Source organism: Sinocyclocheilus grahami, unplaced genomic scaffold (assembly GCF_001515645.1).
Source record: "Sinocyclocheilus grahami isolate Dianchi unplaced genomic scaffold, SAMN03320097.WGS_v1.1 scaffold72.1, whole genome shotgun sequence".
NCBI classification, from domain to species: domain Eukaryota; kingdom Metazoa; phylum Chordata; class Actinopteri; order Cypriniformes; family Cyprinidae; genus Sinocyclocheilus; species Sinocyclocheilus grahami.
In genome coordinates, this window is record NW_015505251.1 from 602660 (window position 1) to 613530 (window position 10871).

The 10871-nt window shown below is 36.7% G+C and overlaps 3 protein-coding genes across 4 annotated transcripts in view; all 3 read right to left on the minus strand.

The window, feature by feature from the left end:
* Positions 1 to 4866, minus strand: part of LOC107585563 (cell cycle checkpoint protein RAD1-like) — a 14348-nt gene extending 9482 nt beyond the window's left edge. Inside the window, exon 1 of the mRNA XM_016272631.1 lies at positions 4854 to 4866. The gene's annotated coding sequence lies outside the window, so the exon portion shown is untranslated. The remainder of the gene's footprint in view (positions 1 to 4853) is intronic.
* Positions 1 to 4877, minus strand: part of LOC107585561 (fibroblast growth factor receptor homolog 1-like) — a 5567-nt gene extending 690 nt beyond the window's left edge. The window contains exons 1-10 of the mRNA XM_016272628.1: positions 4782 to 4877; positions 4588 to 4682; positions 4288 to 4375; positions 3945 to 4143; positions 3654 to 3792; positions 3447 to 3545; positions 711 to 871; positions 450 to 587; positions 268 to 379; positions 84 to 183 (exon numbers count right to left, since the gene is read on the minus strand). Coding sequence (XP_016128114.1) covers positions 84 to 183; positions 268 to 379; positions 450 to 587; positions 711 to 871; positions 3447 to 3545; positions 3654 to 3792; positions 3945 to 4143; positions 4288 to 4375; positions 4588 to 4624 — 1073 coding nt within the window. The 5' untranslated portion in view covers positions 4625 to 4682; positions 4782 to 4877. The remainder of the gene's footprint in view (positions 1 to 83; positions 184 to 267; positions 380 to 449; positions 588 to 710; positions 872 to 3446; positions 3546 to 3653; positions 3793 to 3944; positions 4144 to 4287; positions 4376 to 4587; positions 4683 to 4781) is intronic.
* A 459-nt stretch (positions 4878 to 5336) lies between these two features.
* Positions 5337 to 10871, minus strand: part of LOC107585566 (ubiquitin carboxyl-terminal hydrolase 32-like) — a 69928-nt gene continuing 64393 nt past the window's right edge. For both annotated transcript variants that reach the window (XM_016272638.1, XM_016272637.1), the window contains exons 31-34: positions 9437 to 9680; positions 8931 to 9352; positions 8749 to 8841; positions 5337 to 7615 (exon numbers count right to left, since the gene is read on the minus strand). In XM_016272638.1, the coding sequence (XP_016128124.1) occupies positions 7442 to 7615; positions 8749 to 8841; positions 8931 to 9352; positions 9437 to 9680 (933 nt within the window). In that variant the 3' untranslated portion in view covers positions 5337 to 7441. The remainder of the gene's footprint in view (positions 7616 to 8748; positions 8842 to 8930; positions 9353 to 9436; positions 9681 to 10871) is intronic.

Below are 10871 nucleotides of genomic sequence, written 5' to 3' on the forward strand. Positions count from 1 at the left end.
ATATATACATACATATTCTACTGAAATGATATATAATTTATATATAATTTGAGAAAACAAAACAGAGTTAAATTGTCACTAACATTTCCGGACGGCAGGTGTTGGGCACAGTGTTCTTGCGTCCAGCACAGATACTATACACCACTTCCTCAGATGTGTTCAGACTTGGATATGGCAAGGTGCCTGTGAAATATAAAATTCTATATTTGTTATTTATTCTTCAAAAATATTTAACAAGTCAACCAAACATCTCAGGATAATTCTCACCGAATGTCTGCATTTCCCACAGCACAATACCAAACGCCCAGACGTCTCCCTTAAAGCTGTAGTAGTTGTTCCTGAAGTACTCTGGAGGATACCAGCGCAGCGGCACACGCTCCTATGAGATCACATTCATATCAGTGAGATGAGCAATGAGGACGTGGGACGGACAGGTGCGATTAGTTCACCTTGTGTTGTTTTTTCCTGCTGCTGCGTCTGCTCCTCATACGGGTCAAGTCTCTGGCCAGGCCAAACTCTGTTACCTTCACCTCCCATGGGAATCGGCTCACCAGAATGTTCCTTAAGGCAAGGTCACAGTGCACCACCTGAATGATACAGAAAACGTTCAAAATCATTCTTTCCATTTACCATTCATGTTTATAGTGTAAATATGACTCTCTGTTTGTTTAACAGAACAGCTGTTTTATGTTTGTGGCAGATGGTGATACCATTTTGGAGCGTAAGTGCTCCATGGCCAGGGCGATGTGGTAGGACGCAATGGTGAACTGGCTCTGCAGTTCAGGGTCGACAATTAGCTCATCTTGGTTTTTCTGAACAAAACTGCGCAGGGTTCCGTAGCTCATGAAATCCATGATCAGCATATACGGCTCTGAGGAAACAAGACACCTCTTTGGTCACATGATGGAAACAACTATTTAGTGATATTTGTTAATGATGTCACAAATCGTGGCTTGATGAAGAGAAAAATATTACTTATGTAATTGATCAGGCTTACAAGTTTCACTTGGAGGACCATAAAATGGACCTAATGGAAATGAACTTAAGCATTCCCTTGTTTTAGTAAATAGTGGTTACAAATTAAAAAAATGTGTTCCCTCCTTTTAGTAAATTGTGAGCATAAATTAAGAATTCGTTCCCTTGTTTTAGTAAATAGTGACCACAAATTATGAATTAATTCCCTCGTTTTAGTAAATAGTAGTTACAACTTAAGAACTTGTTTCAATAAACAATGGTTACAACTCAATTCATTCCCTCGTTTTAATAAATAGTGATTACAAATTACGAATTTGTTTCCTCGTTTTAATAAATAGTGATTACAAATTACGAATTCGTTCCCTCGTTTTAATAAATAGTGGTTACAAATTACGAATTTGTTCCCTCGTTTTAATAAATAGTGGTTACAAATTATGAATTCGTTCCCTCGTTTTAATTAAATTGAATGAGGATAAGATCGAGCTTATATTTGGGAATCGACTCCCTGAGAAAGAACTGGTTGAGAGTTATGGTATTGTCAAACAACAAGCATGGTTTTGCGAAGAACTTAGAAGTAATTTTGATTAAAATATGCACTTTGATCGTCAAGTAAACAGTGTTGTGAAAGCATCTTTTTTTTTTCAGTTGAGGAAGTTATCTAAATTGAAACCAATCCTTTCAACCAAGGATCTGGAAACTGTTACAGTGGGGCAAATAAGTATTTGATACACTGCCGATTTTTCAAGTTTTCCCACTTACAAAGAATGGAGAGATCTGTAATTTTCATCGTAGGTACACCTCAACTGTGAGAGACAGAATAAAAAAAAAATCCAGAAAATCACATTGTATGATTTTTAAATAATTAATTTCCATTTTATTGCATGAAATAAGTATTTGATCACCTACCAACCAGCAAGAATTCTAGCTCTCACAGACCTGTTAGTTTGTCTTTAAGAACCCCTCCTATCCTCCACTCATTACCTGTATTAATTGCACCTGTTTGAACTTGTTACCTGTATAAAAGACACCGGTCCACACACTCAATCAATCAGACTCCAACCTCTCCACTATGGGCAAGACCAAAGAGCTGTCTAAGGACACCAGGGACAAAATTGTAGACCTGCACAAGGCTGGGATGGGCTACAGGAAAATAGGCAAACAGCTTGGTGAGAAGGCAACAATTGTTGGCACAATTATTAGAAAATGGAAGAAATTCAAGATGACTGTCAATCTCCCTCGGACTGGGGCTCCATGCAACATCTCGCCTCGTGGAGTATCAATGATCCTGAGAAAGGTGAGGGATCAGCCTAGAACTACACGGGAGGACCTGGTCAATGACCTGAAGAGAGCTGGGACCACAGTCTCAACGGTTACCATTAGTAACACACTACACCGTCATGGATTAAAATCCTGCAGCGTGGGCAAGGTCCCCCTGCTCAAGCCAGCACATGTCCAGGCCCGTCTGAAGTTTGTGAAAGACCATCTGGATGATCCAGAGGAGGCATGGGAGAAGGTCATGTGGTCAGAGGAGACCAAAATAGGCTTTCATTTCCACAAGATTGGATTATTGCAATGCTTTATATTTAGGTCTAAGTGATTCTCTGGTTACTCGTCTTCAGGTGTTCAAAATGCTGCAGTAATACTTTTAACTAATACCAGAAAATGGGACCATTTAACACCTGTTTTGATTTCTCTTTACTGGCTTCCTGTAAATGATAGAATCCAGTACAAGGTGTTAATGTTGGTGTACTAAGCACTGCACAATCAGGCTCCTGAGTATATAAAGGACATGCCGTTTCCTTACTAATCTCAAAGTCATCTGCACTCTTCTCAGAACTGTTCCACGGTCTCGTTTAAGGCGTAATGGAGATAGAGCCTTTTCAGTTGTGGCTCCCACACTCTGGAATGCTTTGCCGCTTTTCATTGAGTCTTGGTCAACTATGGACATTTTTAAAAGGAACTTAAAGACTTATTTCTTTTATTGTGCGATTTATATTGGTGTCATGCTGTGTTGGTTTGTAAGTTGTATGTTATTTTTTGGAGTTTTAATGATTTATAAAGTGCTTTATAAATAAAAGTTGAGTTAATAAACAGTGGTTACAAATTAAGAATTTGTTTCCTCGTTTTAATAAATAGTGGTTACAAATGAACAACTCCTTCCCTTGTTTTAGTGGTCACAAATTAAGAATTTGTTCCCTATGTTTTAGTAAATCGTGACCACAAAGTAATTCTTAATTTTTATGATCTGTAGCCATGAAAAAAATATTTTTGTCCCCATGACACCCAAGCAACCACAATGCAACATGGTAAAACATTCAGAAGACTTTAGCAACGTCCTGGCATCTATCACAACACTGTGTCAGTGAGTTATGTACAGGCAAGACCTAGTCTATATTTTAATGTCTAGCTGCAAGGATCCATTTAAGGTTTTTTAGAGTCATATAATACTGAAGCACAACAGCACATCCTACCTTCTGCTGTATTCCAGTCCAGCAGCTGCATCACATTTTTATGATACGCCAGCTTTCTCATAATAGACACCTCATTTTCCATCTGCTTTGAGGTGATACCTGCAAACAACAGCAGATCTAAACAACTGCTGGATCGTTATGGAGACATTCACACATTTTGGTAAATTTATTTAATTAACAGAAATGCTTTTGCGTGTCGTTTTCTACCTTCTTTTCCAATTTTGCAAGTGACCAGTGAATGGCCTCTACATGTGCCCCTCATTATCCTTGCCTTGTAGAAGACTCCTTCTCGACCTGCCTTTATGAGCTGAATAAGGTTTAGGTCTGCCTTTGTGAACCGAGGAACCTGAAGATCATTTCAAGTTACATTGTTTAAGCATTGTTTAAGTAAGTCTATCACATTTCATACTTGTTATGCCTTTTATATGCATTTATAAAACTCATCAACACATGTTTAATTTATTGAGTACATTTAAAAAAAATAAATATGTAGTAAACCTGTAGTGGAGGCTTCCAGGGAAATCTGCAGCTCGATTTAGTTGGTTGTCTCTGTAATGGGCTCTCTGTAATACGGTCAGGCAGTGCAGGAATATTCAGGACATTGGGAGATGGAGGTGGAGAATCTTGGGAAGGAATCTGGGGGACAGACGGCCTTTTTTGCCTTAGCTCCCATATGACCTTCTTCATTGACCGATACCTGAGGAGAGAAACAGAAACTATATTATATATATATATGTATATTAATTACAAGTTTAAATAAATATTAAGAATTATTAATTAGATAAAAATTAGAGTTTGTTTAAATTCTTAAAAAAATTTTTTGTTAAATATATAAATATACTTGTTTAGGCAAAGGCATCCAAGTACAACCATGAAGAAAACGGTAACGGCGTAGATGTAGATTAAAATGGTGTGTCCGATTTCAAGTTCTGTAAAGGAAGAAAAAGTCGTTTTATGTGATGGCTATCAAAGTGAAATAAACTACAGTCTGTTTTCATATAGGCACATGCAATATAACTCTACTGTAAGTTTGTATAATTTATTCAGTTTAATTTGAAGCATAACATGTTGAAGCATGCATTCGTGTTACATCATTTGATAAAAGCAGATATATATATAGCCATCGAGAAGAAAAGCTTACGGGACTGGTTTGTATCAGATGAACTGTCATTTGCCATAATGACACCGATAGCATCACATGTTGTTTAAAAATCTGAGTGAGATGTTTCATCAGAACTGAAAGAGAAAAAGTTATTTAAAGACAAATTCCAGGTGACGTCTCAATTGTTTAAATGCGAGACCTGAAAAGCAAATATGTTAAAGATGTTTCGTCACCTTGTAGAAAAGACAATAAAAATAGCAGGTCCCCAGGCTGAACTCATCATGCAATGCACACCATTGTCTAACCTTCTTCTGCATGAGACAATACTGTGCGAGCATGCATCAAGACCACTGAGGCTAAGGTGCTCTTCAGAACAATAAGCCACAATTCTTCAGCACCTGTGGTTTAGAGAAGAATTCTATAAGTAGCACAGCATGCAAGTCGACGCACTTCCTGACTACAGCATGCTAGTCTCCAAATATATAAACTGTGAAATACTGCGCGACCCACAGTGTGCAAAAAGGTCTTTAGGTGATTCTCAGTAGCTTAATTTGTATATTTCATTCAAGGGAAATACTCTTGCTGGAAAATATTGCATCAGGCAAGTGGAAGGGTCCTACAGATGGTTAGTTTAAATGTCAAATGTGGCTTGAATTCAAGGAAGTAAGTCTGATTGATGGCACTGGACTCTATAGAGCCCTACAGAGGGAGGTGTGTGGTTTCCTCTTTGCTGCTGAAGGAAACACCTCGCACCATTCGCCAGCAAATAAACACAGATGAGAAGAACGTGCATTTGGCTGCATTTAATTTGCTTCTTGAATAATTGTTACAGATCAACAGTATCACTCCATATACAACTACAAGTACATTTGTACAGTTCATTTTCAAATACATCATTTTCATTTGCCTATTTACAAAACGTTTATGTACATTAGTCAGTGCAATGTCAATTGTATTCTTTAAACAACACTTTACAAAATAGAGTTCATTAAATTAATACATCTCTAGCCGTTCATAAAAATTAATTTAACAAAATTAGGACTAACGACATGGACAAAGACACACATCAGTAGTTGATTGCACTACTTGAAAAGAGATCTATTTGCCATTTTAATAAATTATCCCTGTATAAAAACAGGAGAAAAAAAATCTGTGAATGTTTAAAACATGTTCGTGGTTTCAAAAACACTTGTTACTGTAACTGTAATTGCTCAAACAGCCAATTATAATTGGAGAATGGTGATATTATATTTAGATTTTGGATATCTATTTTTATTTTAACATTAAAATGCCTAAAAAAAATCTTTACAGTCCATATATCATATTTGCATTACTCATTATGATGATTAACAATTGCCTTACAGTAATACAGCTGTGTTTATTTCACAAACATTTCTTTTTTTTGACAGGGATAAACCTTTCTTTGATGGCAAACATTTAGTTTAAATATCCATGACATAGAAATCTGAAAGTACAGCAGCAAAATGGATGTTTGCGAATGATTCCCGGTGATTTCCAAGGGTTTAACGCCTCCTCACAGGAGGAGCTCATTCAGTTGATGAGTTGCTGAAAAATAAGAGCCGTTCAATATTTCATACATCTTTTCACAGTGGTAATTAAGGTGAGCTCTCTTATCAAGAGTCACTGAAGAAATGCTACTAATAACCTGGAACCCCCAGGTTTAGAACGTTCAGCAGTTTAGTGAGAATGCTGTTCTCTAAAAGCAAAGGTTGTGAAATATTCCTCCGTGCTAATACTGTTCACACACAACAGACCTCTTACGCTCTTGTCTAACAGTATGCAATGCTTTCCGTACATTATGTACAGGACCAGTTGAACACTTTGGCTTGGACATGGTGAGAAAACATTGTTTGGATATGTATCTGATTGCCGTTTTTAGTCTCTGCGGTCAACAGTATTTTGCGAAGCAGGAAAACATGTAAAAAGCTGTGCATTTGTTGAGAGGACGTGGTTTGATCAGACTGCTGAGACTAAAGCTGTAAGCGAATGCGTTTAGGCAAAGTGAACTACTGCATTAAAAAAATCCTTGATAAAAACAAATGTATAAAAAAATTAAAAAGAAAATAAGAGATTTACCCTTCTAAAGAGAAACGAAGCCTGAAAGTAACCATCTTAAAACTAAAATCAACAAAAATAGCATGTGCATAATTTGGCAGTGGAGGAGTGGGAAGATATTTTATTAATTGGTAGAAACATTTTTTTTAATTAAATAAAATAAGCAACTTTTTTTTGAAAAGTGAATTTTGGATATAAAGTAGAAGTCATTTTAATCTGCCCTCAGATGATATAATACTGTCACTGATTTTCTATGAACAGTTGGCCAACTGCAAAAGATGCGAGGTAGTGTATGGAACTTACTGAAGAAAAAAAAAAAATCAACTATGAGAAAGCTAAGCCAACAAAAGCTTTAGAGAAAACTCTATAATTGATACCAATGCCATCTTCACCATCAATTTACTAATTGAAACAATCTGCCAATTAGCATTCTAACTATTATCAATACAGAAGCATAAGCTCTTGTTACGTGATTTTTGGATTCACCTGTGTGGGCTGGCATGTGAAAGAGCAGTTTTGTCTGTCTGACAATGGTGATTTCAAGGGATTGGCTAACAGTTATTTGTTTGCTTGGCAACAATCACATGATCGCTACAGTTCTCTCTGATTCACTCGTTTGCCCTCACCCTGGTGCATCTGAAGTGTCAGGTACCTCTATTCTGAAAGCACAGTCAGCGGCGGTGTTGTGCCTGTCGGCTAACTGATATTTTGTGCTTTCACAAATGATGGTCCTCTGGGGTGGCGCTGCGTTTCAGTTCTCCTTGCACTGGCGTACTGACAGACCCCCCTAGTGTCTTTGATGTGGAAGAGCAGGGCATCACTGCAGCACACAGTACTTCTTGTAGTCAGATTCAAAGTCTTCGTCCATGCTAGTGGTGTCTGCCATCTTTTTGCCCTCTGTTTTTGGCAGAAACTGTGAGTAGTCCACTCCCTGTTGCTCGTAGAACAGGATGTACGCTGAATCTGTGTCAATCTCGTCCGAGTGAACTTCCTGAAGAGACGACAAGAAACAGTTTGTTTTAAGTGTTGCGCAATACTTCTATAGTGTTGTCATGAAACCAGACTTTCAGTAGTCAACACTAATGCAAGAGAAATTTCAGGAATATACATTTAATTCAGTTAATACCGCAGTACTTCTATTGAACACAATATTTTTATCCTATTATTTTTTTTTTTCAACAGTCAACACTAATTTTATTTTATTTCATTTTTCAGTACTTTCAGTAGTCAACACCAATGCAAAGGAAATTTCAGAAATATGAATCCAATGTTGATAACTAATAATAAATAATACTTATTTTTAAAACAATTGTATTTTTTAAATTTAAATTTTACTTAAACCAAACCCTAATCGTAACCCTAACCATATATTAAGTACATGCAGTTATTTTTCAACAGTCAACACTAATTTTATTTTATTTCATTTTTCAGTACTTTCAGTAGTCAACACCAATGCAAAGGAAATTTCAGAAATATGAATCCAATGTTGATAACCTAATACTTATTTTTAAAACAATTGTATTTTTTAAATTTAAATTTTACTTAAACCAAACCCTAATCGTAACCCTAACCATATATTAAGTACATGCAGTTAATTAATATTACTCAGTACTTACATGTATAATGTACACTGTAACAAGGATACCTTAACATAACGTGTAACCGGAAATTTCCAGTGTTAATACCACAGTACTAATATTAAACACATTCTTTTTTATTTTATTTTATTCTTTTTTCAATATTCAACACCAAATGCAAGGGAAATTTCAGCAATATAAATAAAATGTTGATACCACAGTACTTATATTAAACAAACTATTTAAATTTTATTTCCAATTTTAAATAACATCACAATAACATCTGTTTTAATTCAATTAAATTTAATTGAATGTTGTGCTTGCCAAATTCAGATGGTAATTGCTACAACAGATACTGTAGAAAGGTTGTAGTGCCCAATTTGTTTGTTTTAATATTGACTTGACAGTGAAGTACTGATAGATCTGATATCTCTACTTTGTTAAAGCATTTTTTTATCTTTGCAGATATAGGCCTACGTTTTGTATTAAGAATGCAAAATAATGGAAACGGAGATATAACGAGACATAACGAGATTCAAGATCTTACCTTGCAGCTGCTGTCATTGTAACAGTACCACTTTTCATTGGGGTTTTTGGCATAAGTCACATAGTGCCCCCCTCCCATTATTCCTGAATGGCACTGAAAGAAAAACAATAATCACAGTGTCAGAGAAGCTGCTTACAAATGCAATTACTACACAACAAATCATGTAGACAAGAGTCACTTACGGAGATTGCATATAAATTGTACAGGGGCTCCAGGCAGATGTCATTTCTTTGGTGAGGGGTGTCCAGGTCTGCGCTGACCTCCGAGTGTCCATTACTCTGACTGCTGTCTTGTCCCAATCGATTCACCATGATCACATCGCAGTCATTGCTTGAGGCATCCAGTGACCAGGTGTCTTGCGCGTTTGCATCAGATGTGATCTGATTCTCCCCATCCGTCACTGTGCCCTGCTCTGGCTCAGTCTCGCTCTCCTTGCTGCTGCTACAGGCTTCCAGGTTTTCTTTGCTGTTGCAGAGTCGATGTCGACTGCCTAGCTGGGGAAGACGCAGGCGCCCCTGTTTCCGCCCTGTATTCCTGGGGCTGCTGCCAGGGCTGCTGTTTTTGCTCAGTGGGCTGCCAACCCTCCTGATGGAGCATGGGGTGCCTGAAACAACAATGCAACGATTAGAGAATCTCATGTTGATTCAAAAGGTTTGCACAAAGAGAAGAGAGAGAGAGAGAGACAGACCTCTGCCAGAGGTGGGAGGACTGGCCACAGTAGTAGTGGAGATGGAGGACACAAAGGAGTCTCCTCTCTCCAGTCTCTGGAGCTCCTCTACCAGGGATTCACTCTGCAGGCTGCCCATGCTTTGAGACCCCTCCCGTGGGGCCAGGAACGCACTGGGGTCAAAGCTCTCACGTGGAAACTTCACAATTTTCTGAGACTTAATCCAGCGACCATTGACAAACTGGAAGCGTTTCAAATGAACAATCTGAAAAAGCACAGAAAAAATATTTCCGTCAAATGTAGCAAAGGGCAATTCGCAATGATGTACAATAATTCACGTTTTTGAAATAAATGCACTCTAAAATTGTGATGCGGCCTTTCATGATTAAAACCACTGCAATTTAAGAAAGAAAAATCTAATAAAAAAAATTGTTAATTAAAAAAAATTCTATATATTTATTTCTATAAAAAATTCTATATATATATATATATATATACACACACATATACACATATACATACATATATATATATATATATATATATATATATATATATATACAGGGGCGTAGATTACATGGGGGATGTGTCCGCTCCACTTTTAATATCACGTAAATTCATCCCCCACACTTTTTCGGGCAAGTGTGTTCGCATAGAGGTTTTCAAGAGCCGGTGTGAATAAATATAGATTTAAATTCAAAGAGACAGGATAGTCTGTGCATGATCTGATGTTTTATTCGGACCCAGAATAAGGCGAGATGAACATCACGGAGCAATAAACGTGCAGTGTATGTTTCATTCATACTCGAAGCCGGAGGGTGCTCTCACGCAGAAAGTCGTATGAGGAAAAAGTGTCCAGCTATGCTGTATGAAAACAGTTGTTTTCAGAAAAACAGAAACGTTTGGAAACATGAAGACTTTAAACATACTATTGCGACAATATGGTTTATTTGTGTTTGTCAAGTCATCTCCAGGTAATAAATAAAGTATATGAACAATGCAGTGCTAACTGACATAGCATTTATTACAGTATTGAAACTATTCTGCCTTATTATGTGATAAAAAAAAAAGTTTGTAGTATATAAGCAAATCATTATTATTGGTTATTGTTCAGCAGTTATCTGATTTCTAAGCCAATTAAAATCTAGAAATTAGAGAAAAATTAAAGTTGACTATACACTACCAGTCAAAAGTTTTTGAACAGTAAGATTGTTCATGTTTTTTAAAGAAGTCTCTTCTGTTCACCAAGCCTGCATTTATTTCATCCAAAGTACAGCAAAACAGTACAATTTTAAAATATTTTTACTAGGCTATTTCAAATAACTGTTTTCTATTTGAATATATTTTAAAATGTAATTTATAGTGATTTCAAAGCTAAATTTTTTTGCATCATTACTCCAGTCACACTATCCTTCAGAAATCATTCTGATATTCTGATTTGCTGCTCAAAAAACAT